At 37.8% G+C, this 27597-nt stretch overlaps 1 protein-coding gene across 4 annotated transcripts in view; it reads left to right on the top strand.

Moving 5' to 3' along the window:
* The window catches only part of SMURF2 (SMAD specific E3 ubiquitin protein ligase 2), a 65016-nt gene extending 37574 nt beyond the window's left edge, over positions 1-27442 (top strand). For 2 of the 4 annotated variants that reach the window (XM_075518774.1, XM_075518776.1), the window contains exons 4-19: positions 2331-2464; positions 3669-3734; positions 7613-7697; positions 9020-9103; positions 10497-10699; positions 10886-10970; positions 13739-13897; positions 18185-18395; positions 19927-20030; positions 21556-21670; positions 22105-22283; positions 22733-22870; positions 23101-23221; positions 24663-24864; positions 26736-26811; positions 27126-27442. In XM_075518774.1, coding sequence (XP_075374889.1) covers positions 2331-2464; positions 3669-3734; positions 7613-7697; positions 9020-9103; positions 10497-10699; positions 10886-10970; positions 13739-13897; positions 18185-18395; positions 19927-20030; positions 21556-21670; positions 22105-22283; positions 22733-22870; positions 23101-23221; positions 24663-24864; positions 26736-26811; positions 27126-27225 — 2062 coding nt within the window. In that variant the 3' untranslated portion in view covers positions 27226-27442. Of the gene's footprint in view, positions 1-2330; positions 2465-3668; positions 3735-6101; positions 6217-7612; positions 7698-9019; positions 9104-10496; positions 10700-10885; positions 10971-13738; positions 13898-18184; positions 18396-19926; positions 20031-21555; positions 21671-22104; positions 22284-22732; positions 22871-23100; positions 23222-24662; positions 24865-26735; positions 26812-27125 lie in introns of those variants that run through there. The other 2 variants (XM_075518778.1, XM_075518777.1) reach the window with 2 other exon arrangements.
* Positions 27443-27597: the final 155 nt, after the last annotated feature.

The raw sequence follows: 27597 nt of genomic DNA, 5'->3' as shown, positions 1-27597 counted from the left end.
AATAACAAATAAAATTCCTAGCTCAGGCTTTTATGTTGGAACTTTATTGCCAGATGATGTCAAACAAATGTAACTTATCCACCAAATGAATTGGAAATGTCAACTTGTCCTACCATCACTCTCTAAATGCAACCATGTATTTTCATGCCTGAAATTATGCAGAAATACAGATGAAACATTTTGCTATAAAGCCAACTAGCAGTTACTGAACTATTTCTTTTCCTCCTTTGGAAAAAAAAAAAAAAAAAGAACATTTTTATTTGGAAAATGCAGCTTGTCTTGCTTATTTCCTTTAAATGTGTGAATCAGCCAGGTTTTCTGGTGCAAAAATCAGAGTAGGTTATAGTAGTAATATAAAGTCCTCACCTGTTTGGTATGGATGGCTTACTGTCTGCATCTCAACCATGAGAACCTCACCCTGAAATGTTACAGTAATTCTTGGAAACTGTGTTGTATATTCAGCTGTTCTACATATTATTCAAACTGTTCTGTTATGAAATTGTGTTTAACCATATACCTTTGACTTTTTTAAAGCAACAAGGAAAACTGGAAAATTCAAGACAGGTCATGATAAGTCTTTATTTTTAAGTGCACCTAACTTGTTCTCATAAGAATTTATTTTAAGTACATGAAACATTGTAGACTGCAACTGTGCACGTGAATACCCATCTTCATCTCTCGTTTCTTTATGCAAAATTGGCATTGTCAAGGTTGTAAGGCCAAAAATCTGACCTATATTATGCAATCAGTTTACTATTCAAAAAACTTTGGGGTTTTTTTGTGTGAAGTTTGTGTTTTGTTTTGGTTGTGTGTGGGTTTGGGGTTTTTTTGTTTGGTTGTTTTTTTTGGTTTTTTTGGTTTTTTTTAAATGTGCACTGGTTATTTTAAACCATGCTCATGGGTATGTGCCTACAGTTAGGCTTTTCTGTCTTCTACTTCTTGGGTCAGTCCCTATCTGCAGGTGGGAAAAAGAAGTTCTCAAAGTTCTGCTTTTTGGAAAAGGAAAAATGGGAGAAGTGTTAATTGAGAACTTACCTGATCACAGCTGCAATTTTAAGCCATGACAGTTAGTTCAATTGTTTGGTTTGCCAACCTTGACAGTATCATTTCTATCTTTATGAAAATATTAAGATGTTTTAAAGCAAATAAAGTCTCAGTCAATGAGGGAGATGTATTTAGACATCGGTTGAGTTTGATCAGTTTTCTGTCAAAAACAAACAAAAAAAGCACTTGGAACTAAACTGCAGAAGGCCAGAATTTGTGGTCTGGGAAGGGAGAACTACAAGCAGTTCTTGGGATCTAAGCCATAGTTACAAATTCATTTTCCTCGACTTGAAATAACTAATAATTCAGTATTGGCAATAGCTGATTTATCTTAGGTGTTTTGAAATTGTCCTCTGAAAGTTTTGAAAATAAAAACTAGCTCACAAAGTAATTGCTTCTGAAGAACAAAGTTTCAAACAAAAAAGCAAAAATAAAATAGCCTACAGGGTCCAGGTTTCCCCAAGTCGGTGAAATGCAGATCTAGGTTTTGCAAAGCATTTCCATGGTAATGCTGCGAGGAGGCAGTCCATGTGTGAGCAGGGGGCAGGAGGGGACTGTGGCACATCTCAATTAAAATACTGTATGAACTTTTTGTAATTGGTCACATTCGTAATATGTGATGTATGTTATAAACAGGGCCTTTCTGAAGCTTTTTTAATAGTAAATTAGCTTCCCAAAGATTTTGTGTAACCAGGTTTGCCTTATATTTTCCCTGAGCGCTCAGAAGAGCTCTAGGTGAGGGTGACTTGCATTGCCGGTGGTTGGAAGAGTAGCCTGAAATGCAGCGGCAGATGAAGTGCTGCAAAAGGATGCTAAACTGATAGTTTCTGTCCTGGCATTTGAACCGCTCTGCCTGCTAGCGCTGCTCACAAACATATGCTGCCACAAGCATTGCCATTCTCTTTGGTTAGGCTGAGCATAGGCATGAATCTAAGCATGTTTATAGCTGCTTGAAGAGATGTGGTCACGGGGCCAGCCCACAGCCTGTTCATGTTACTGTTTTAAACGGATTTCGGTAGACTTTGGATTCACGTGAATGCCTTCTTCCAGAATCAGGATTTTAGATTAGTCTGTATTCAAGTAAAAGCCTTCATAAGACGTGCTTTCATTAAAGTATAATGTGTACATCTTCTCTGAAGATGACTTACTCTCTCTTGCCAATACAGCGTGTGTTAAATTTTTAATGTAATGGTTGATAGTCTTTTTTTTCCCCAAGGTGATTTCTGGAGCATCTTCAAAGTATTCAGTAAGTGCCATTCACAGTACTGTTTTTCCACATTTTTCAGATATATTGGGAAGTCGGATTCAATAACAATCAGTGTGTGGAATCACAAGAAAATTCATAAAAAGCAGGGAGCTGGTTTTCTGGGTTGTGTGAGACTTCTTTCAAACGCAATCAACCGCCTTAAAGACACTGGTTGTAAGTAAGCTAAAGAATAGAGTTTCTTCTCTTTCAGACCAAACTTTCATGCATAGACTTTTGAAGAGTGATAGTTAATTGGGTTTTTGTTGGTTTTTGTAAAGCTTGTATATTCCAATTGGTTTGGTAGTTTGTAACGGTGTTTTGTGGCTGAGGGTAGCATGAGTAGGTTGGAGAATGTAACTTACCTTTGGCTTTTCAACTCCTTTGCCCTGTTACCATAGAGAGCGGTAACTTCAGTGCTGCAGTCTGGTTGTGGATTGTCAAGACTGAGCTTTGCTGTGTTGGAATTCCAAAGGAAGACAGATTCTAATTACCTACAAATTATCTTTTTATTACCTTCAAAAATGCAAGTCTTAAGGGGTAAACGAAAGGGTAAAGCTATCTTGAAGCCAAATTTGTAGTTTAAAAATTAATGGGCCTTCAAAATTCAATAGTAAATTTTGTCATAAGATATTAAGTGCTTTATAAAACTTGGAGCACTTTGTATTTACTTTTTCAAAAGTTAATTAACATGTAAGGTGCTGTTTTCTCATTATCCTAATGGGTGCCATTTACTTCTGAACAAAATTAGGCACGCTGTTTATGATGGAAAAGTAGTGCTTGGCTATACAGATAATTTAAAAAAGGAAAAAGTGACATGCTGGTAGAGAATTGTTGCGATTTTACCTTCAATAACAGGCTTCTTGGCGATAAAGGCATAACTGAAGTTCTCCTTTTTAAATATTTGTCACTAGATCAGTGCTTCAGTGCATTGCGCTTTGTTCGGTTTTATGAAGTTCTACCTATTTAGTGCGGAACATGTGGACTGATGCTGCAGGTTAGCTCTGTGCTGTACTAATATGAGTGTTGAACTGGAAGTGCCTTATGACAATGGCTGGTCTTCACAAGGGAAGAGAGTTCAAAATACTTCTTACAATCACTTTAGACATCCAATCTAGGGTAATGTCATTTCCTATTCATCAAAAGAGCTTTGTGAAGTAGGAAAAATGTTAAAGCAAAAGTACTCTAGTCTTGTTTTCTGATTTAAAATTACGAAAAATGAAGTCTTGGCTCAAGATTTTTAGTTTTGCTTCCCTCCCCCCATCTCTTGAAGTCTTAACTATCTTACAGTAGGCAGAATTTTGTTCTGATGGTACTTCAATGTACCTTTCAAAGGCAGCAAAATACTGTATGACTTATGCTTTGTGTCCTTGTTTCATAGATCAGAGACTGGATCTGTGCAAGCTTGGGCCAAATGACAATGATACTGTTAGAGGACAGATTGTAGGTAAGTAAAGGTTTTTATCTTTTAGTTCTCTTGGAGCTTAATAGTAGCTATAGAAATACCCTTCCTAGATGTCAGTTTTCTGTATTGATTTTTTTTTTTTCTTTTCAAATTCAGTGTGTAGTGCCAGAGACTTTTGGACCTCAAGCTAGAACTGTGCATGTAGAGAATTAAAAAAACCCAACAAAACAAAACACCCAAACCACCCCAAAAAAACCTGAAACAAACCCCCTCAAATATTATTACAAGTGTTGGAACAGATAAGACCATAGATAATACAAAATTTATTTAGAAAGTTTTTAATTTCACTGTAAAGAATGGTGACAGTTTGAGCCTGAACTCCCTGTGAAAAACTGACTACAAACTTCTTGGCCACGGAGAGTTCCAGCAAAGCTGTGCTTCCTGTAGGTTTTGTGAAAGGGTAAAACATCTTGCTGTAACAGGAGTGAGTTGCTGTCTGGGATGACTTGGTCAATTCATTTTATGTTTTCACTGGTTATTAACAAGTCTGTCACCAATCTCGGTAACTGTGCTTTGTCATTCTGCTAACTCGTAAACCTTAAATGACTTGAGAACTGAAAAGAAGCTGGCAAATTGAAAAACAAGTATCCACAAACAACTTCATAAACACTCTCTTTTTGGTGCATTGTAAGTAGTTTCAGAGGGTAGCATTTCTAGTAGGTTACTTAAGAAGTCAAAAAAAAAAAAAGTTGGTCAGGATAAGGAGGTCTTTATTTTTATGGCAAGATGTTAATGAGAATATTTGGACGTGGGGAAAGGAAAGTGAATTCGCATGCTCAGTGTTATGTTCCATTCTTAGTTCAAGTAATGTCCAAGCACATTCTTGTTTTGTCAGCCAGGGAAAACTATTGAAATAGCAAATAAGGGCTTCAGTGCATTTGTTTGCTTTCCTCAAAGTGCTCTGTTGAATAATACCTGTGACTTTACCTCTTTATGTTGCTTTAACCATCTGTCTAGCATCTGATTTGCAAGTGTTTGCACAGTATTAAGATAAGAGTGAGGTGGCACAGGAGAGTCAAATGATGGTAGAAATGTGGAGTCACAAGTGCATTGCCGACACTTCAGACCATTCTTGAATATTAAATTTTCCATGTGAGTTTGCACAGAAGAGTAAAGTATAAAACAGTCATTTTTCTGGGGTGCATTACCAGTTTGGTTTGCTTTTTGGTTTGCTCCAGTAGACTGGTCCCCTGATCATCCATGCTGTATGCATGCGATTTTGTTTGTGGGGTTCCTTTTAAGAGGAAACTGAGCTCAGGTGACAGGAGAGCTTGTTCAGAGTCTGCTCCAGGCAGCACAGATCCACTTTGCCCACAGCAGTCCTTCAGGCATGACACTAGCAGGGACTGTACCCTCACACCGGGACGTGCTCTCATGCTGCCCTCCAGAGTATGCTCCTTGTCATCATGACTTGAGAATGCTAGCATTAATTAAACAAGCAAAAAAAAAAACCCCAACCCTCAACCCCACCCCAAAGCAGAAAGGTCTCAAGGCTATTGGGATGCCAGATGGGAAGCCTGGGGCAAATACTGTGCAAAGTGGGCATGGCAAATACGCTTCAGAGAGAACTAGTTGGCAGAGGTAACTAGTCAGCAGCGTGGGCATAAACTAGACTGACCAGTTGGCTTAACCTGATCATGAAAAGTGGTATAGCCAAAGCAGCGTTAACTCTTTTGGCATGCTGCTGGGGCTGTCCCTAATTAGCAGGAGCTGCTGGATTGTGCATTGAACCTAGAAAAAACACAGCTTGTCATGTTACAGCAGAGACCGAGAACAAATCTGTGTGTTCTGCTTTGCGCTGTTATCATCAGAAAGGTCAGGTTTCCTCAGTCATGGCTGTGTTTGAATTTAATGCATCCTTGGTAAGATTCCAGAGACTCCTGTGTCTGTCTTTTTTTTTTTTTTTTTTAATTGAAATTGTTGTTATTAATCTCCTTATATTTTAATCTTTCTTCACTAATGCAATTTTGTTGAATGGGTGAATGAGCCTGAGTAAAACTAGATAATTCCGTTGCAGTAGTTACATGGTGGAGAAATCTTGATTAAAAATAAGTAAGAGGATAGAATAAGTTATAAATATACCCTCAGACCTTCTAATGATAAACTGGCTTAAATTAAGAGGCTATGCAAGATTGGAAAACAATATTAAAATGTAATTGATACCTTCAGCAGATGATAACCTTACAGATCAAGTGCACAAGTGGGTATGCTATGAAGGCATAATTTGGGACAGGGAGCAAGGGGATCTTTATCTTAAATACCTGGGGTTATCTTCAAAGGGGGGAAGAAAAGGGGACGCTTGTGAGTAGTGGATGCAAAGGGCACCTGAACTGTGTCTTAATCTTGCAGCTCTCTTCTGTGCCACCATTTTATTTCTGATGTGGCGGTGCAGAAAAAATGAGTCCTTACTCATTACAAAATGAAGCCGTGCACAAATTTTGGTCCTCACATAGGCAAAGAGGAGGTAATTGCCTTTGTTTAGTTTCATTTTTGTCTGTGTGTATTGCTTGCCAAACCTTGCCTACATGCAACAATGTGAACTTGTAATGTGTGGGTTTGTTGCAGAATAAACCAATCATCTACGATTTTGTTTTGGTTGAAATTAAATTTAAGGTGTCTTTCGCTGTAAGAAGTTGCTTTGTAACATTAGTGTTCATGGAAGACGAGGAGTTGATATTGATGAGGAATAAAGCAAGCAGGTATTGCAGGGCTCCCTGGGTTGGTCTGTTGAAGGCCCAAAATCCTAAGCTTCAAAACATGTTGTTGTTGTTGAAAACTTGGACTCTCTGGCAGAAATTGCCAGTACTACTACATCTTTTTGTAACTTTGTGATGTTGACAAAAGCTTGATTGTGTCTAGATTAAGGTCTTTAAGTTTATTTCACTTCATAGCACTTGAAGGCAATTGTCCAGAGGTACGGTAGTGCCACCTCAAGAAATGTGTGCCACAGCACGTATCTAGCTTTTTAAGTAATCATTTTATTGTTAAAGGCAAAACAAAACATCAAAAAAAACCCTCAACCCCGCAGGAACACAAGTGTCATAAATTACCAGATTGGACACTTGCAAATTATGATACTGGGTACAAAAGCTGCCCAAAAAAATCTTTGTTTTCATAACTGTAGTACAAAAGCTTCAGGCATAAATATCCATTACAATGAATCATGTAAAAAAAAAAATTAAATTAAAATTAAAAAGTAATACAGTTTTGCTGAGGGCTATAAGGGCTTTTCAGGGTGCTGAGCGCTGCTTTGTGCGAGAGTTGCATTTAACTTCTTACCACTGGTGTTTGAAAGTAGCCGATAAACCAAACGTAGTGCTTCTAGCGGTTCAGTTTTGCCTGGTTTTGTGCGTGTGCGCCTGTATGTGCGTGTGCTGAATCCCGCGCGCACACAAAATACATATCAAGGAGTCAAAAACATACAGGATTTTCTTACTTTAGGTCTTTCTATTAGTGGTTCTGCCGTTAGCAGTGCAAGCCTGGCGCTAGCACCGTCCTGCTTGCTCTCCCGCTGTATATGAGGTTAGCTACCCTGCTGCCGTCAGACAAGCCACGCAGCTCCGCTGTGTCTCAGTCCGTCTCGTACGGAGAAAAGTTAATGACAGCTTCAGAGTTAACGTCTTTTTCTGCCTTAACTTCCTTTCATATTCTCCAAGCTAGCTTTTTTGAAGTAATGTGTAGAGAATTATGTGTATGAAAACATACACTGTTTCTGTATAATGGTCTTTGATTTGTGGGAAGGGAAAAAATATCCAGAACATGCAGCTTAGTCCTCCAAGTTGTACCATTTCTCTTTCAAATATAACTGTAATTTGCATTCAGATGTCATATCTTTAATAATTCTTTTATTATCTTAATAGTAAGTCTTCAGTCCAGAGACCGAATAGGCACAGGAGGACAAGTTGTGGATTGCAGTCGATTATTTGATAATGACTTACCAGATGGGTAAGCTGACATCACTGTACTGTGGTGTAAATACAAATACAGCTCATACAACAGACTTTTGCAGTAATGAGAAGTCAGTGTACAAATAGGTTAATTTATTTTTATTCTCGCACTCAGAGTTCTACAGTTTTGGATTTAAGAGCAGGAGATAAGCCAGCCAGGCTACATAGAACAGTTAATAGTTTGACCCTTGAGTTGTCTCTTCTTGGAAAACGGGAGGTGGCATACATGAGTAAATGCATTAGAATATATACTCGTCTAAGAAAACATATGTCTTTCAAATTATAGAACTGATAAACTAATATAATGTTAAATCACAGCCAGCAAACTGACTTCATCCATATAGTAGTTTTGTAGCAAGGTAGTGAACACACAGGCCTGGCTGTCTTCTGCAGCGCTGTGCAGAGGTATACACTATTATAAAAATGGATCACTTTTTCTTCCACGTAAATCATAGTAAAGAAAACGTGATTGGAAAAGGTAATGGAGCCTGAGTTCTTGCTGTATTTACCTGCCAAAGGCTGGGTTTAGGATTTTGATTTGTCCCTGTGAGAGTTAATGACATCATTAACACCTAAACCAGTTTTGCGAATACAGAAAAATGCTCTGTTTTAGGTTCTGGTGCTGTCATCAACTTTTTCAGAGCAAACACAGACCTTCTGAATGTGATTCTTGGCAGGTAAAGACAGGAGAAACTGATTTTTCAGATGATGAATTTTAAAACATAAATTATCATCTAAGTCCTAAACAGCATTCTTTTGTTAATTTGGAGTCTGGAGAAGTCAAAAACATTTTTGAAAATGCTTTTAAATTTTCACTTCAAAATATTCCTTGTATAAATATTGCTTACTTAATTGTGTAACTGCAAAACTATCTGTATAGCCTCATGTATTTTGGAGTGCAAAAGTAATAATAATTTAAAAGTCATGTTATTTGAAGGTGACTTTTTAATGAAAGCAAGTAGTGCGTTAAGATACTATGAAAGCACTTACCTAGGCTCAGTGGTCAAAAAAAGTTAAATGCATTATTAAACATGATGTTTTCAAGAAGTTTCTTTATATGGCTATTTGGATTTAATTAGAATTCAAATAGTTATTGAACATGAAGGTGTGATATTGTTAATTATATGCCTGGTTCCAAGGGAAGAATATGTAAAATCAGTTTTGAGTTGAACTTTCAGTTGTTTCCTGTTACCTTGTTCAGCTAACATGATTCATAATAGTGTAAGTCTTCCTGAGTTGGCATTTATGTTGGAAACATTTTGTGCCCTGGTTTCCTGGAAATACCACTCATTGCCTTATCTCTCAATGTCTGAATTCTAGGTGGGAGGAGCGGAGGACTGCTTCTGGAAGGATCCAGTATTTAAATCATATTACACGAACAACTCAGTGGGAGCGACCAACACGGTAAGAAATTATTTAGGAGACTGTGCATGTGATGAAGTTTGCTTGCTGACCAAGGGTGCTGAGCACAAGCGATTCTAAGTGGCTCTAATGGGATATTCAGCATTCCTCTGAGGCACTCTACAAACGCTGTATGCTTTTCTTCTCTAGCATCCTACTTTTTCAGTCTGCCTAATATTTAACTCAGAAGAACATTCTGACTAGGTTTTTTTCCTCCCCTAATACTAGCATCTTTGTTTTCTTGTAGAGCTGCTATGGTAGAACTCTATAAATACAGACATTACAATGTGCAGACATCATAAGGGATGAAGAAAAGAGATCATGAATAGCTGACAGACGTTGTCTATGTACATGCTATGACCATGTAATCCAGAACTTTTAAAGCTGATCATTACAGAGCATGTTTCGAAATCATTACGATCACCTCTTGTAATAACCAGAGATGCGTGTTGTGAAGCTGTTCCTCAAACCAGTTTTGCTGTTACCTGAATTGTAAACAGTGTCAGTGCATATTTTTCAGACTCTTCTGCAGACCGTCTGTGACTGCAGACTGTCTCTTCCATCCTCAATAAATATTATTCCAGTCTCTGTATGGATATGGTTGACTTAAAATAATCTGTACTGTTAATGCTGCCAACTCTGATATATATTAGCAGTTTTCATGTGAGTGAAGGTACTGAACAGCTTTTTAAGTTACCTATCTGTATTTTTCCTGGTATGTTAAAATACCTGTTCTAAGCTCTATACACTCTTTCAGTAGAAAAACAAATGCAAAATATATAATTTGTTTCAGGGATTTCCTGCATCCTTATCAGTCCCCCTTTAACCCATTTTAAATCCTTTTGAAAGCAGCATTGAGATACAAAACCACATAATTCAATGTTTCCTCTTGCAGTCAAGCTCTCAAGAGCAACTGTTTTTTATCTTACTTAGCCCTTTTTCACCATCCTCACCTAATAACCTTCCTTAAAAATTAAAAGGAATAACAAGGTCTGATCACTTCCTTAGCCATATGAAGACAAGGTGAGAAAGTTTCGCCTGTATGCTGCTCAATTAAAAAAAGAAAGAAAGAAAAATTTTGCTCTCAGCACTCTGGTTAAGGTGGGAACTGCTCATGTGAGCATTTGGTATGATCTTGATCCTGCAGCATCGTATACTAAGTGTCAGGTCAGACCCTAAGATAGGTGAGGAGGTTTACTAATTACTCTGGGGTGAACCCAGTAAGCACAGAACAGAAGCTTTCTGCCCAGCATCGAGGTATCCTGCTCAACAAGTCAGCTGCTCAGTTCTGCCATCCACAAAGATTTCCCGAGAGCCCCTAGAAGAAGCTTCCGTAAAGCGCGTTGTGTAGCCCTGTGTCCAGCCAGCAACACAATTTTCACGTTTTCCCCCACAGGCCAGCATCTGAATACTCCAGTCCAGGCAGACCGCTGAGCTGTTTTGTGGACGAGAACACTCCAATTACAGGAACGAACGGTGCGACCTGCGGGCAGTCGTCGGATCCCCGGCTGGCGGAGAGGAGAGTCAGGTCACAGAGGCACAGGAATTACATGAGCAGGACACACTTGCACACTCCTCCCGATTTACCTGAAGGATATGGTATGCAAATTAATTTTTTTAAATTGTAGGTCTCCCAAGAAACTGGGAAAATGGGTTGTGTCTTCTCCTCGTATGTAAGATCCTTCTGATTCCGTAGTTTGGGGAAATCAGTCTTTGTGAGTCTTTTTTTTTTTTTTTTTGCATTTTTTTTATTCTTATAGTTATTAATTAATCTTGATTTCACAGAGCAAAGGACGACTCAGCAAGGTCAGGTCTATTTTCTGCATACTCAGACTGGTGTTAGCACGTGGCACGATCCAAGAGTACCTAGGTAAGAAAACGATGAAAGTATCCTTAAGGTGTCAAATCAAAATAGTTTAACCAGTACTGTCCTCGGAGTTCTCTGTCTGGTATTATATTTCTGACTCTTGGTCCCTAATATAGCATTTTAACAAGTCATTCATCAAAATAAATTAGTCTCTCTTCCTCAGTTCTTCAAATTGTTATTTTAATGCAAAGATGGAGAATCAAGAAATAAATTAGTGATGTTTTGAAAACAGGTATAATTAACTGATTCTAGATCTTGCATATGAATTATAGCCAGGTCCAGGTTTTAATACTCTGCAAAATAAGGAAACAAAAAGAGGGTTCTGAGCACTTCCAAAAACGTAGATTTATCAAGATACTTCAGTGAAAACTGAGTTGGTTTTGTTTTTTAATTCAGGCTCTGGAAGTTAACAAGACCTGAGCATGTATTTATGAAGAACAAACTTTGTGACAAATAGGCTAGACAAATGTGGTCGTTTTCGATGGAGGAGCAGACAAAGGGGAAAACCTGGAAAATCTAGTGGATGCCCCTTGTATGTTTAGTCACGCTATTTGTAGTGAACTACAGTCTCATCATTGAATTAACTTAAATTTACTTGTCTGTGAGAATTATTGTCCCATGTTCAGACTACCAAACGTAATTTACTCAAGGAATGGGAAACTTGGTACATTTTGAAGAAACTAGTTGGAGACACTGGTTCATAAAAAGCCTGGAAGCTGAAATGGTGAGCTGTGTTCAAAGTGCCAGGATGTTGGGCCTTTTTTAAAAAAGGAAGGGGGGGGGGGGGGAAGGAAGGAGTTTTTTTCCATTTGAGTATAGTAGCAAACATCTAAAAATGCACAAGCTTTTTTACAGCAGGTTTCCTGTTACAGAGCAGAAATTAATATTTCTTTTCTATATAATGCTATAACATGGATATTCCTAGAGCAATCATATATGCTTTCAAGAATCTCATTAGCAGCATATAAACGGGAAAGATTTTCGGGGAGAGGGGCAAACAGATAGAGAAGTGAGAGAGACTGACCTGTGATTAAAATACTCAAACTGCTATTTCTGTTGCAGCTATGTCAACGCTTAGGAGAAAATAAATCTGAAGTGTCCTTTTAGTTTAGTGTCTTTATTTACACGATACACACGTGTACATATTGTACGTGCTTGTACACGTGATTATTTCTGATGTGTTTGAAAGTAAAGACGACTAACAGGGAAATTATTGTCAGCTTCTGATTGTTTTTTAAAAAAACAAGAAATCCTGTTGAAAATGATTGTGTCCTAGAGTCTGTGGATGATGTTGTAAAACAGTGTGTGTAGTTTGAAATTGGCAGCTAGTATTGGCATTTATGAGAACTGTAGCAACTTTGTCAGTTGCTGCTGGTGTTCATTCCCATGGAAATGGATTTTGGATATCCCGGGAAGGATGAAGTGCCTCATGGCCATAAGTTCACTGCATTTTTGAATGATTCTTTTGTTTTTATTACTGCTCTGGTGTTACAAGAATATACTTTGCTTTGATGCATTATCTGATACTTGAATGGGATACAGGTGGCAGTTGTGCATTAGGAAGTCTTTGCTCCCATGACTTGTGTGTTATACAAAACTAGAAACTACTCTAAAAAAAATTATATTAAGATCTAATCCTTAAGTTTGCACTGTAATAGTTTTGTACAAAATCTAAGTTAGCACTGCTCTTAGGTGTGGCAACAGAAACTGCACGAGTGTGTCTCAGAACAAAATTTGGCTGTTTGCATGAGGATAGAGTTTAGGTCATTTCAAAGGAATATTGTATTTTTACGCTACTATGCCACAGTCATTTAGTTAACAAAAATAAGCCCTACAGTTCAGCAGCAGTGTGTATATGGGTAATATCAGCAGAAGTTCAGTTCCAGAGCCTTGTATTTCCATTAGTGGCTTCTCAGCCTTTTGAGTCCCGGCAGACGGCATCTTTTTAGCCATTGTGCCTCTCGGCTCTTTCCTCTCCCCAGCTCACATCATACTGGGAGATCTGAAGACTTACGCCTTTAAAAAGAGCTGCACTTGACAGTGTGAGGTATCTGAGGTGTGAGTTATATACATGAAAAATCAGTAAGTGTACATTTTTGAAGACTGGTATTTGCTTTCGGTGAACCTCCAGAAGGAATCTACATCTTCGTAATTTCAGCAGAATTTTCTTGAGACCCATTAAGTTATCTCTGCATTGCTCTGTGCAGAGCTGAGTCATTGTTCATATAATACTTTATTTGAAATACTTTGTTAGAGAGCCGTTTGCTTCCTGCTAGCACTTGGGCGTTCGGGGCAAAACCGCCTGTGGCATACCCACATATCCCATGCGTAATTCTTCGTGGAAAGTATAACTCTTCAGAAATATAGTTTTGTTTTGTAGGAGTTTTTGAAGTGTGATTCAGAGTTCCTTACATGACTAATGTTTTAAAAATGTTTTCTGTCAGAATTGGTGTAGAACTGCAATTCCATTTTGGCAAATATGGCAATGGTCTTTATTTTTGTTTTAAGCATGTATTAATTTAACATCTGAAGTTAGTTTGTAAAAATGAAGGTTATTTGATAAGAATTTTTTTCCCCACGGCATGTGTTCTGGGGTGTGTGTTTTTCTTTGGTGGGCTTGCACCTTGGGAGTAGAGATTCCAGCTGAACAAATCAAGTTTCTGAAACAATACATTTTCTCAGACTTCATGGAATTGTTCTGTTACATTTACGCTTGTTTGGCTCAGAGGCCAAATGCTGAGGTATTTTTCATTTTATATTTGTTTTCACAGGGATCTTAGCAACATCAATTGTGAAGAGCTTGGTCCACTGCCTCCTGGATGGGAGATCCGAAATACAGCAACAGGCAGAGTTTATTTTGTTGACCATAACAACAGGACAACGCAGTTTACAGATCCACGGCTATCTGCTAACTTGCATTTAGTCTTAAAGTAAGTCTAAAGTCTCTGGCACATGTTGAGTGTGATAGAGGAAAGAAAGTGACTCTTGAGGGGTGCTAGATTTTATATCAAGATGTATTCTGCCATTCAGTAGTATTTAAAGTATAGTAGCGGTGTTCTTTAACACACTACCAACTTACTCTGTTACACAGCAAAGAAGACAGGTTTGATTGTTCTTGAAAAAAAAAGTATCTCCAGCAGCATTTAGGCAGGAATGTGGCTATTGTGATGCCAGGAGTTGGGGGCAGCAGGGGGGGAAGCAAGTGCTGTCCGGTAGAAAAGATTGGCCCATAAAATTTTTTCTAACAGCAAGAGAGACACTTTCTTTCCTTTTCTTTATACATCATACTACTTTCAGTTATGGACTACTTGTTTTAAAATATGAGGTCACATTCAATAGCCAGTGGTATGAAATACTGATGAGTTAAGCAAGGGTGCACAAGTGCCCAGCTATTCTCCTGGAATAAAGGAGAAATAATTCAGCTCCTATCTTCAGTTTTAGAGTAAGACTAATTGAGATGTTCTTAAAATAAGACCCCAATAATTTAACTCAGATTTTTTTACCAAAAGAATAAAATTAAATAGGAACTGTATTTTTTCTGCCTTAGTGTTCTGATACCACATTTTCATATTGCACTTTTTAAAAGAGAAGGGGAAACTCAAAAGGATTCTGGCTCTTGTTTTTATTCCCTAAGCATTCATTTCACACTGGGGAATTTTCTACTAAAAATGGAAACCAAAAAGGAAACAAACGCTTCTTTTTTGCGTAGTCATGGCTATCAGTTTGTCCAAGCTACTTGGGAGTTTGGCTCTATTGTTTCTTATACTCACACCTTTTAATACTCTTGGGAAACACCTCTAAAGTATTGAGTAGGTGTTAAGTGGAAGAAACAATGAAGAGTTGGTTAGATAGAAAGCCATGCAGCCCTGGGCAAGGAGTAAGTAAGAGGAATAGTCCTTTTAAGGAAGTGAATCATTGGGAAGAAAAGAAAGAATAATGGGAACAAGCACTGAAAAGACAAAACAGAGGAATGGAAAGTAATATCCAGGAGGTCAACATATGTTGTGTAATACATAAAAGCTGGCTAGCCTTTGTCTGCCCAATATACATTTGAACTTAACACCCCCAGAGGGAGAAGAGTCTAAATATTGACAGGTATGTATTTTGGTTAGAGAAAACATTGGTTATACAGAACTTTAGTAAGCCTCCATCATCCAGATGCTTTTGTTTTGTTTTTTTGTTTTTTTTGTTTTGGTTTGGTTTGGTTTTTTTTTTAATTTAAAACAAATCACTACCAATTTTAGCTGAATTTAGATTGGTAGTTTCAAATGAACATGATCTTGAAAAAAAACTTGCCAGTGGAGGAGCATGTTCATGTTTGGTACACAGAAAAGTTCATTAAATTAATTCAGATCTAGATTTTTATCCAAAGAAAAACTTCACACCCTCTTAGCTACAACAGTGCAATTCTTAAACTGTAGAAAAGTCAGTTAACTGGACTATGTTTGAAAAACTGTCCTTCACAGGTAGGTTTATTTTTAAATGGCAGTAGGGTCATAGTGGCTAGTTCTACATGTATCATGGAGGACAGATACATAGCTAGCTTTTTATCTGGAAAATCCAATTTGACTTTCAAGTTCCAGAATCGCAGAACCATTTTGCATTTCTTTAAACTTAAGTACTACTACAGTGTGCTTAAGTTTTTCATTTGTACATCTGTCTTTCATTAGGGAAGGATTTCAGAAATTCAACCAACAGTGTCATCAGCAAAGTCTGCTGCCTGATAAATCTTTCCTGGTGTTTATTCTTTTATTGTACCAAACAGGATATGTGAAAGCCCCCCCCGCCCCTTAACCCACCTGCTTATTTATTCTTAAAAAAAAAAAAAAAAAAAAAGTGGTTAGCCTTAGGCCTGTCATTTTGTAAAGTATCTGAGAAATAAGTTTAGTATTTGGGTGGGATGGGTGTGATAGTGTTTTAGGTTCAAAGGCATAATAAGGAGTTTACTCTCAGTGATACTGACTTTTCTATGGAGCTGAGTAAAGCAGTTTGTTCTTCTAGTGATGACATTATAAGTTATGAAAATAATCAAACTTGTTACCCAGTTCTGTTTTAAAATATTGGCCAAGAGTTCGTGATAGGTTTTGATAGTTATGGCACTGAAAAGTACTTAGCTATATCTGTAAAGCACTGTACAGAACCATAGTCATTCAGCTGTGAAAACAAACTAAGAAATTAGATTTAATTACTTTAAGCACTGCAGATTTTTTAGCTAATACTGCACTGATTATTTTTAGTCTAATATGGAGGATGGCATTTTATTTTTTCTCCTCCTAGTACTGCCCTATTTTAGATGGGTTTAATTTGATGCATAGATCTTAAGTTCATGCTCATTTCAGAGATTACATTTTCTTTAAGACTGATATTGATTAGCTTTGCGTTTAGGGGACTGTGTTGTTTTTACTCTTAAAGGTAGTATGAACATATGCTCACTTTAGTTTATAATTATAACCTTCTCTGGTAGGCATATACAAGGAGTATTTTCTGATGCTCATCTGTATGGAATTAGAAAGTTCAGAAGACAGAACAATGATTTTGCTTTAATTTGTGTGTCAAGTAAATATAGTTTAAGCGAGATCCATATTTGAAACTAAGCACAAGTGAAAAGAAAGTACCACGCATGTAGCACAAATGACATAGAACCATATTCTGGAACCACATGGAGTGTGTGTCTAAATTATTGCAATGACTTGGTTTCTCAGGAATGTCTTAAAATAACTGTAGTTTATTGTAAGACCAGTGTGATCAGCTTGAGAATAAAGTTAAGGTAGCCTTATTTAAAAAAACAACAGAAGCAAACAACAAAACACTGTGAAACTAACAAAATTAAGCTAACTTCCGAAGTTCTGCATCCTGGGCCATAGTAACAAAGTAGGATTTCTGTGCATTATTCCCTGCTTAGAGCCCAGCAGTAAAGAGGTATTAATATTAATGTTAAGCTTTGAGTTATTGCTGAAGTGATCTACAATGTGTGCCGTTGCAGGGGTTTCTAAATGTTAGGCTTGTAAGAGTATTGATAAAGATTTCCTGGTCACCTGGTGTTAGTTTCCCTTGAGGGTGCTTTGTGCAAAATTGCTTTAAATAGAAGGTTTGCAAATAACAGAATAGCTGTCAGAACCACAAGGCAAACTGGGAACACCCCCACCCCTTTTTTAATTGCCAATGCTGAGTGTTCCTGTGGTAAAAGCCTGCTGGAGGTGAATTTTGGTTGGCCAGGACAGCCTTCTGCTAGACCTTGTTTCAAAAGAGACAACAGGCTGAAATTTTAAAGTGTATTAAAACTGTGTTTGGTTCCGTCTAATTTTTTTTTTGTCTTTGATGTTGAAAAAACCTAATTTATTAACATTCCACTGGAAAACATTCTGAATTGTAACCTTTCTTATTTATCCAGTAAATTTAGGGTATTTTCATGTGTTCCACACAGAGATATTCTTCTCATGGTTTAGGTAAAATATAGCTTTTATCCTGGGCTTTTTGGAAATGCCACACTGAAAAGCTATAAAAATATCCACTGTGTACAAGAAATGACACAAGAGAGGACATCTCTGCAACATGATTAATTTAGTTTTCCTAGTAAGAAGTTAGATTTACAAAATCTCTTAGAATTGCTAGTAAAAATACTTGTTTATCTGTGCCAATTACTTCCATGTGAACTCCCACATTCCTGTGGTCCAGACTAGGCCAGGTACAAGGGACAAGGTCCTTGCCAAGCTGCCAGTACAAACATCTTTTTGTAAGCTTACTCTTTTTCAGACAAGCCATTTAAAACAGACTATGGTATTGCCTGTAGATTAGAGGCATAGGGTTTGGCAGATCCCTGAATTTTAAAATGGAGGAAGGCAAAACATGCAAAGGAAATATGGAAATGGTATCTGAGAAATTCAGTGTCAGCAGCTTAGTAGTAAAATTGTATGGATAATACCTTATTATATAGTGCTATAACCTTTTACATACTTTGTGGAGTAGTACAAATAGAAATAACAAACCCTAAAAACAACTGATAGCTGCCAAGAAAGACAGAAGCATATGTCTTTAGTCAGGATAAAATCTCTCTGAATTTATTTTTTACTGGACCTGGACATTTTTAGCATAATCACAGTAATAATCATAGTAAATTGAAAGTAGTTTAGTTACAAAGACTTAACCTTTAAGAAACGTCTGAAGAAAATAGGGGACGTATGACTTGAATATCTGCAAACAGCTGTGTTTGTTTCTAGCCGCCAGAATCAACTTAAAGATCAGCAACACCAGCAGCAGCAGCAGGTAGTGTCCCTGTGTCAGCTTCCAGATGAGGCAGAGTGTCTGACTGTGCCAAGGTACAAGCGAGACCTAGTGCAGAAACTCAAGATCCTGAGGCAAGAGCTGTCACAGCAGCAACCTCAAGCTGGCCATTGTCGTATTGAGGTCTCCAGGGAAGAGATTTTTGAGGTAATTTGAGAATTTGACCCACTGCTTAACATTGAGGGAAGGGGAGGAGGGTTGTTCGTAACTGTCTGAAGAAGTCGTTCAGTTAGATGAAATCTTGAAGTCGGGAGTTAAAGCTGGAATTTTACGGGTGGCGAATGGGAAGAGGAAGCATTTCAAAGGGATGTTAAGAACAGTTGTGTGCTTAAAGTAGATGTACTTACCCTGTCAAGAAGAAGAAAAATGAGGAAAGCTTTCCCTGTGGCTGGAGATGTACAGACTGTGTCAGAGACCGAGGAAGGAGTCCAAGCACTTCGTGCATTTGAAGATACTGTCTCACTTCTTCATTGAATATAAGAACGCTAATGTCTGTTACAGAGGGAATGTTACAAATTGAAAACCAAACAATTATTAATGATCTTTGATCTATTGTAACTTAAGTAAAATTACTATTGAATAGCATTCATCTTTGGAGTTTGGATTACTTAGCGTCTATCTCAATTCTGGTTGATTTCCCTGCCCTGAATCAGACCAATTTTATGAATTGTCTAGGCTTCTGAATGACCAGAGATGCCCACAGTGGGATGTCTGCATTTTATTTTGTGACATTATTCAGCAGAATAATTCTGCTGAATTAATTAAACACAGTTATAATTCATTGGCTTTTTTTGGAGAACAGTCTGTCTTCTTGAGAACTTTATCACCCATCCCACCCATCCCTGTTGCATTTTTACCCCACCCATAAACTTGATAGCCCCACTGTGTTGTCAGAGTTTTTCCAGCAAAGAAAGATTGTGTTGGTCTTCCCTTTGGAGGCAGTCAAATCACTTCATAATCAATTAAAAAAGAAAGGGAGGAAAGGCTGCTGTACAGCAGTGAAAATTATTATGTTCATGTTCTGAAAACTTAAGTTGAGCATGTTGGGTCCCAGACACACCTACCTCTTCTCTTCTGCAAAGCCAAAGATTGGGGCACCGATACTGGACATAAATAAAAGCTAGACTTTTTTTGTTTAATGCCTTTAAAAAAAATAGCATCTGTTTTGCCTCTTTCAGCTTTCTTTTTGTGTTTTCTTGGTGAAGTCTTACTGATAGAGGAATAATTCTGTAGATTTACTGGGATGGCATTGATGCTTCTGTTCTTAAGAGGCTTCCTGAAGGTTTGCACGTGTTATACCCAGAGTAGGAGCTCCACTTTTGGGTTTTCAGACTGCGAAAATTGTGAGCCTTTATGCAAAACAAAAGGAGTTTAATGACACAGATTTTAATTTTTTGTAAGTTCTGTGAGAATGAGAGAGAGAAAATTCTGATCACTGTACACCTCTGGAAATTTAACAGAAAGTGGTTCTTCTCACGTATCTGTTTTATTTGACAAGTGCTATCACGTTTGTAGAAAACTAAGTAACAGTCTGTGATTTGAGGAACAGTGGTTAACATCTAGGAAAACAGTATCCCCTTTGGACTTGGAGTCTGAGACTCCCCTCATTTCTAATAAATGGTAGTAGCTTCCTGTCTGTAAACAGCAGTTAATAAAAGAAAGTGTTATGTGTTTACAGGAATCCTACAGGCAAGTCATGAAGATGAGGCCAAAAGACCTGTGGAAACGATTAATGATAAAATTTCGTGGGGAGGAAGGTCTTGATTATGGAGGTGTTGCCAGGTAAACAGTCTGTCCTCTGTCTCTTCCCCTGCACCCCAGCCCCACCAACCACACCTATGCTTTGAATCCTAAACCAGCCTTGTATCAGCCCTGTTTCTTTTTCCATTATTCTTATTTATATTTGTTTCTCTAACAGATTGTATGTCAAAAGAATCTATTTTCAGATAGTCTTTTAAAGGGAAAACTGCATCAAAAAAGAACTAATTTATTGTAAATAAATCAAAATGCCTGTTACAGATCGCATCAGACATCTATCATATATGTGAGACAGGCTTTTGGTATCTATTGAAATTACTGCATTTTTCTTCGGTTAATAAAGCTTGGGTATCTGAGAATTTATATTGCTAGATACTCAGCTTTGTGGCAGAACTTTGATAAAAAAATATGCTTTATTGCAAATTATCACTACTGTTTGAAGCAAAATGTTAAAAACTAGCAGTTAGTAGGCAACTAAAGTCTGTCAGTAGTCTGAGGTTAGTTTTTGCTTGCTTATAAAAAGTGACATTTATTGATTATATGAAGATACCCTTAAAACACTGTTAGGAATTGTAGGCCAATTGCACAGATGCTGGTTTACTTCACTGAAAACATTCCCCACCTCTGGCATGTAGATCTGTTTTCTCTAAATGAGTGTTGACTCATTTAGGAGTATTCATTGTTTGCATTGCATTGCATTTTTTTACCATTAGTATTCATTTCAAAGTACAGATGATGCTCCCAAACAGCCCATCTTCTGCATCTGTAGCTGGTGTACGGCATGTAACCTCTGGGACCTAGGCTGTTACGCTGCATGTATCTTCATGAGTTTGCGAATGGCCGATAGAGTTTTCACTTCATCCATTCCTAAATATTTTAACATGCTAATTAGCCATAACTAGTAAAACAGCCTTGTTGCATCAGTTACTGCTAATTGTTTGATGATAATAATAGTCTTTAAAATAAAGAAGTTACAGATGTTATTGTGCACTATTTTCCAAAGTATCTGCTAGTGGTTTTTGGCTTGGGCTTTGTTTCTAGTCTGTATGCCGTGGAGCCTTTGCCATCTTCCATACGCGAATACAGGAAAACCAAGCTAGAAAGTGTTACGGTTTTCCCAGTTCTTAGACCATTATTTACTGATTTCTGAACATGTAATTAAAACTTTAAGTATGTCCGTTACCTGAAGATGGTTTATATTAAAAGCTTTGACTCGGAACATCTCTGTAGTATAGTCAGTAGAACACATAGTGCCTTGTCTTAATGTGTAATGGATGAAGGAGAATCACAGTCAGAAACTCTCTTGGAAATAAGTAAGCTGGAGAAAAATTTTGGAAAGCTGGGAAATATGTCAGCTGTCAGGGGCTGTGCTGTTACTGAGACAGTGAAAATAATTCTGATTTCAGCCTTATCTAAGCATGTTCAGAGATAACTTGCTTCACATTTATGTTTAACAGTAAGATTTAAAAAATCATACTATTTTGAAAAGATTATCAGTGTAGGAATGCATTTATCTAAAGTACACAACAAATTACTTTATTTTCTTCAGGGAGTGGCTCTACCTATTGTCACATGAAATGTTGAATCCATATTACGGTCTCTTCCAATATTCCCGAGATGATATCTATACACTGCAAATCAACCCAGACTCTGCAGTCAACCCGGTATGACTGGTAACATGAGTTCTGTAAATGATCGTTTTCTGAGTAGAAATTAAGTACATCTGGAGATTGTTCTAGACTTAGGAACCTAATTCTCACATTAGTATTGCTAGAGACTGAATTTGTGCAATAATATGATAATTTCTTTTTAGTACTGATCAAAGAAACTTCTCAAATGTGTTCTTAATTTTCTGTAAGATGTCGATTTATGTTTCCTTTGGGAGAAATCAAGTTTATTTTGATTCTTAGTAGTAAGACTTCTGGACTGGAAGGAATATACTCAATGTGCTGTGTATAAAACCAAACAAACCAAAAAGCTCTGGATGTTTGGGGTTTTTTTTTCCTTTTCTTTGTATTGAAATTTTATTTCATATTCAGCAGATATAACCTGGAGGTCTTATTTACCTGAATGGCTTAATCTCTTCTTTCAATTCTAGGAACACTTATCATATTTCCATTTTGTTGGACGGATAATGGGGATGGCTGTGTTTCACGGACACTATATTGATGGGGGCTTCACGTTGCCTTTCTATAAGCAGTTGCTAGGGAAGCCAATTACTTTGGATGATATGGAATTGGTTGACCCTGATCTTCATAACAGCTTAGTCTGGATACTGTATGTACTGTCTATTATATCTTACAGTGTTAGAATTCTGTCTCCGTTAATATGTGATAACGTTCCTAAATCCAGTTGAAAAGAAACGAAGTGTATTTTGATCTCCTGCTCAGGCAGATTTAAGAAATACCTTTCTTGCACAATTCAGCTTCTTTAAAGGCTTAACATGTTGAGGGGGGAGAGAAATTATTACTGAGCTGTAAAGTGCTTAGTTCATAAATTTTAATTTATTAGTTTTGCCTATTATTAACAGTAACATGTTATTAAAATATAACACTGAAACGTTGATAATGGTTTTAAAATACAACATAGTAAAAATGTATGTTCACCTTTTGCTTCCAAGCAGTAATTTGAAAAACTAAATTGTGATGTCTGTCAGATATATTATGGCTGTAAAATATTTGCAGAATATGTTTTCCCCGAGTCACTTGCTTATTTTTTTCCACCAGTGAGAATGATATCACAGGAGTCTTGGACCATACGTTTTGTGTAGAACACAATGCGTACGGGGAAATTATTCAACATGAACTGAAACCCAATGGCAAAAGCATCCCTGTGACAGAGGAAAACAAAAAGGAATATGTCAGGTACATCAATATCCTTTCCAAAATTTTTTGTATTTCCTACGGTGGGAAGGAACTTTTAGTTATTTGAAGTAATTGACGGTGTTATGTTGTTGGGTTTTTTCCTAAGCGGTAGCACAAGAGTAGTGTTGTGTGTATTCCTGTCAGTAAGGCCATTTTTTTTGGCTGGATAAATTGCAGGTTTATTGTATTGGAATACATCTTTCACAAACCCAATTTGCACTTGCTTGCAGACTTTATGTAAACTGGCGATTTTTACGAGGAATTGAAGCTCAGTTTCTGGCGCTACAGAAGGGATTTAATGAAGTAATCCCACAACATCTGCTGAAGACATTTGATGAGAAAGAGTTAGAGGTCAGTCCACTAATGTTACGTTATGTCGTCACGTGTAACAATGAAAGCCTGAGGCATTCTGCTGAGACTGAGTAACATGCGAAGTTGTATCCCCAGTGCTTTAGGGGTTTGCAGGTGCGCTCTTACAAGAAATACAGTTAGCGTAAGAGGTTACCAGGTCACGCAGTCACTGAGACTGCGTGTGCCTTCCACTGAGAGCTATGGGAGTGTTTCTCAAGGCGACATTTCATAGCAACCGCAGAAGCGGTAGAAGAGGATACCCTCTCCTATAGCTGAAAACCCAGCTGAACCTGCTGAGAAGTAACTGCAGGGACCTCGGATTGTTCCAGAGTGCTACTCCAGCAGAGGTGGTGGTGCATATTTCTCAAGGTGCAGTTCCGTGATATTAAATTCAGTGCTGCCAGAAAAATAGTCTGTCGCTGCCTTCCACCTCCCACTGCTTGCTCCCAGCCCTTCAGTGCGCTGTGCTGACTTTGGTGTCAGGCAGCTGTGTGGTTTTGCAGAGCTGAGTTATGCCAGATTAAATTGGCCCTGTAAATAGAGCATAAGGAAAGGTGCTGTCTGGTGCTGTCGCCCACAAATGTGCAACAAAATGTCAAGATTAGCATCCAAACAATATCCTCTCAAGGCAAGTCCCATAGATCCCAAGCTTGTTTTAAAACTGAAATCTAATATACAGTCTGTTAGCTGTGGAGCTGAGGTTTTTGCCATATAAAATGGCCATAAGGTAAATTATTCATGCTTTCTTCTCTTCACTGTACTAGAATGTCAGTGATTGCTGCTCTTTTATCCTGAATATTCTCATTCAACAGCAGTGAGTCAGCCATACTGTTAACCCAGAATAATTTTGCAGATGCAGAATAAGAAAGGGGAAGATCAGTGTTCTCAGTCACTAGAAAATAATCATATCCTTGTTGAGCTTAAACTGATCCATTGTGGATCTCCATTTTGGAAGCGCTGAAAGCTCTTCGGCAGGAGAGAAGTCTGATTTGTATTACATGTGTGGTATAACAGGAACAAGATTAGTTTTGGGGGTCCAGAGTTGGACCAGCCAAACTATGCCCTCAGCTACGCTCCAGAAAGAAATATTGAGTTAAAATGTGAATTATGCATGCTCTTTCACACATGGGTAGAGTCTGTGCTTCTGTTATTTAATTGACAGGTCAAGACACTTTCATGTGAGCTTATGAAATGGTTGATTTTTTTTTTTTTTTTTTTTTTAACTTGAATTGAGGCCAGGTAAAAAATTGATTGTGTACAAAACTAAGATTAAAAAAAAAAAAGTTGTATTTCTGCATTGCTTAAGATTAGTGAGAGGTTATAATTTGCCTTTGGTATAAAATCTGTCAGTTTTTCAATATCAGTTATTCAACATTTGGCTAGCTCCAAAACCATTTTTATATTGATCAGTGATGAAATATTTAATATTTTAAATTTACAGCTCATCATTTGTGGACTGGGAAAAATTGATGTTAATGACTGGAAGGCAAATACTAGGTTAAAACACTGTACTCCAGACAGCAACATCGTGAAATGGTTCTGGAAAGCTGTGGAGTTTTTTGATGAAGAGAGGAGAGCAAGACTTCTCCAGTTTGTGACCGGCTCATCCAGAGTGCCTCTGCAGGGCTTCAAGGCATTACAAGGTGATGTTTCTCCAGAAGTTATAACTGCGTGTTATAACTGCGTGTTATAACTGTAAATGCCTGTACTTGGAGGAAGCAATAGGACACATCACAGAAACATTAGCGGAAAATGAGGCTGGTTGGCCGTAATGTGACTTTTTAAGAGCAGTTGTTAATGGTCTGATGAATAACAATCGCAAATAGTCTTTTGTGTGCGTTTGTTTATTACCTTGTTATTCAGCTGTAAATGGCTCTTTTGTTTCCATTATGCGCTTCCTTCTCTAGCCAGAAGTTCTGATCAGCAGAGATCTTAGTGAGGTTCTCCTTGCGTTTTTTCTGGAAGCCTGCTTTTTCATTTCTGCCTTTTACAAGCCCTCATCACCCGGGCCGCTCCGGGGCCAGAAAACGCCACCATGCAGCGTTCTGCGGTTCTGACGGCAGAGGCCCTTCGTGACGCTGACCGCTTTTATTGTAAGAGCGACGTAATCAGAGGCAGCCCAGGCAGCAGAAACGGTCACCTTAATGACCGACCTGTCTTCTGAACTTCAGTGGAAGCTCTGGGTCTCTCTTGTAGCAGCCCTGCTGCTCTGTTGACACAATAGTTTGCCTATTTTCCCCTCTCGCAAGATGAGAGAAAACTGCCCAGGGGAAACACTGACCATAAACCATTGTAACAGGTAGAAGATGCCAACAGAACACTAATGCTGTGTTAACAGCTACCATGTACAAAAGCCAGTTGCTCTGTTTATTCTTCATTATCCCTTCATTATCAGATAGAAGCCCTCGTTTTCCTTTTCCTCTGTTCTTGAGCTCTAAAATGTTCAGGCGCATTAAAAGCTCAGGAGTATCGAGTTTTTTAAGACCCTAGTTACTTTAAGCAGCGTATGGTACTTTAAGTGGTAAGCGTTTAAATAACATTGCAGAGGGTGGAGGGACTTGTTTAGGCAAACTGTGTAACTGTTAATCACCTCAGAATAGTTACAAGTAATTATTAACCCTACTATTGATGTGCATACTGTTAGTGTAGTGGAGTGAGCTGTTTGGAGAATGGTAATGGAAGTAATACCAGTTTAACTTCATCTGTGCTGCATGTTTTAGTATGACTATACTAGTAAAACAAGTATTTCTGTGAGCAAATGAAGCCTGCTTTCCTACAGATTTGAACATGAAGGTTGTCAGGTTTTAGACCAAGTTGTACTAACGCAGCACAACAAGCTCACGTTCTTATTTGACAGCAAAGAGTCCCCATAAGAAAGACTGACCCTGTGGATTATATTCCTTAATGTCTGTCTACTCAGGCAAGAATTCCAGTTTTGCTGAGGTTAGGGCATTTGTAACCTCTTCTGTCCTTTGGGAAATCTTCAACGTATACGAAGTCTAAAAGACTGCTGTGCTGCAGTCTTGTCTTTAGCAGAGAGATTAAGGGGAACTTTGTATAGTCAGATTGATTTAACAAAATTATAATAAGTTGGTAATGTGACTCTTCTATCGAATTTGAATAGAATTGGCCACTATTGTTATAAAATGGGGACAGATACAGCGGCATAAGTTTTGCTATCTAAGAAGGGTGAGAGAAGTTGAATTAAAAATTGTTAGAATTATTTAGTGCACTGTGTAAAACAGGTGTTTTATTCTTCCTTATCAGTACTTTGTTCTTGTTTATCTCTCAATGGTTTAAGTAACTGGATGGTTATCGTGTGGGTGGAGGGGAGGAAGCTGTCTGATAGGCACTGAGAGTTTAATTTTTTCCTGCCTGTTTATGATTCCAACTTTCTTTGTGCATAGCTTCTCTCTCTTTGTGGTTTCGGTTACTTTTTTTGTTGTTGCAGTGCAACGAAGAACTTTCATATTATGCAATACAGTAGTAGTAGAGATCTTGTCTGGATTTTCAGGTGCTGCAGGCCCACGACTATTTACAATACACCAGATTGATGCCAGCACTAATAATTTGCCGAAAGCTCATACCTGGTAAGACTTTTTCAGGTCTCTGTTGTGATATATAGATGAAGACCAATTTGCTGTCTCTATATTTTGAGCAGTCTTCTGTTTCTTTGGTTGGTTGGTTTTTCCCCCCCTCCTTTTCTGACATAATAAACGCTATCCGTTACAGAGTAGTAAAGGTGGGAAAACTACAGATTGCTTTTATTTATATGAAGTTCTGTTGGCCTTGTTAAGTATTCCTTTGTCATTGTTCCAAGTACGTTAAATGAAGTGTGACAGAACTTTGCTAGGTGATGCTTGAAGTTCCAGATAGCTGAAACTTTTCTGCCTTCTCTCCACAGCTTTAACCGAATAGACATTCCTCCTTATGAAAGCTATGACAAGCTATACGAGAAGCTGCTAACTGCCATTGAAGAAACATGTGGGTTTGCTGTGGAATGACCCTTCACAGACTTACCTGAGACTCTATTTATACTCCTGTCAGCCAGAAAGCCCTTCCCTCAGCCAAGACTCAAGAAATGCTTGAAATACAGGAAACTTTCCCTTTTCTACACTAGGACACTGGGAGGGAAAGGACAACTTTGGAATTTTTTTTTTTAATTTTTTTTTTTTTTTTCAAGAAAATAGGTTCTATGGTTCCTGCCATAGGATCATTCAGCTGCTATTAAAAATTAATATCTTGAACATACAGAATGCTGACTTTTCCTACATTTCAACAGTTAAGCAGTATTCTATACTTAAAGACTACTACTATTTTTGTAAAAGGTAATCTATTATATTTGCCTACCTGATTTCTATTCTCAGATACCAAGA

This window comes from Mycteria americana, chromosome 16 (genome assembly GCF_035582795.1).
Source record: "Mycteria americana isolate JAX WOST 10 ecotype Jacksonville Zoo and Gardens chromosome 16, USCA_MyAme_1.0, whole genome shotgun sequence".
Classification (NCBI taxonomy): Eukaryota; Metazoa; Chordata; class Aves; order Ciconiiformes; family Ciconiidae; genus Mycteria; species Mycteria americana.
This window is presented reverse-complemented; position numbering and strand designations above follow the sequence as displayed.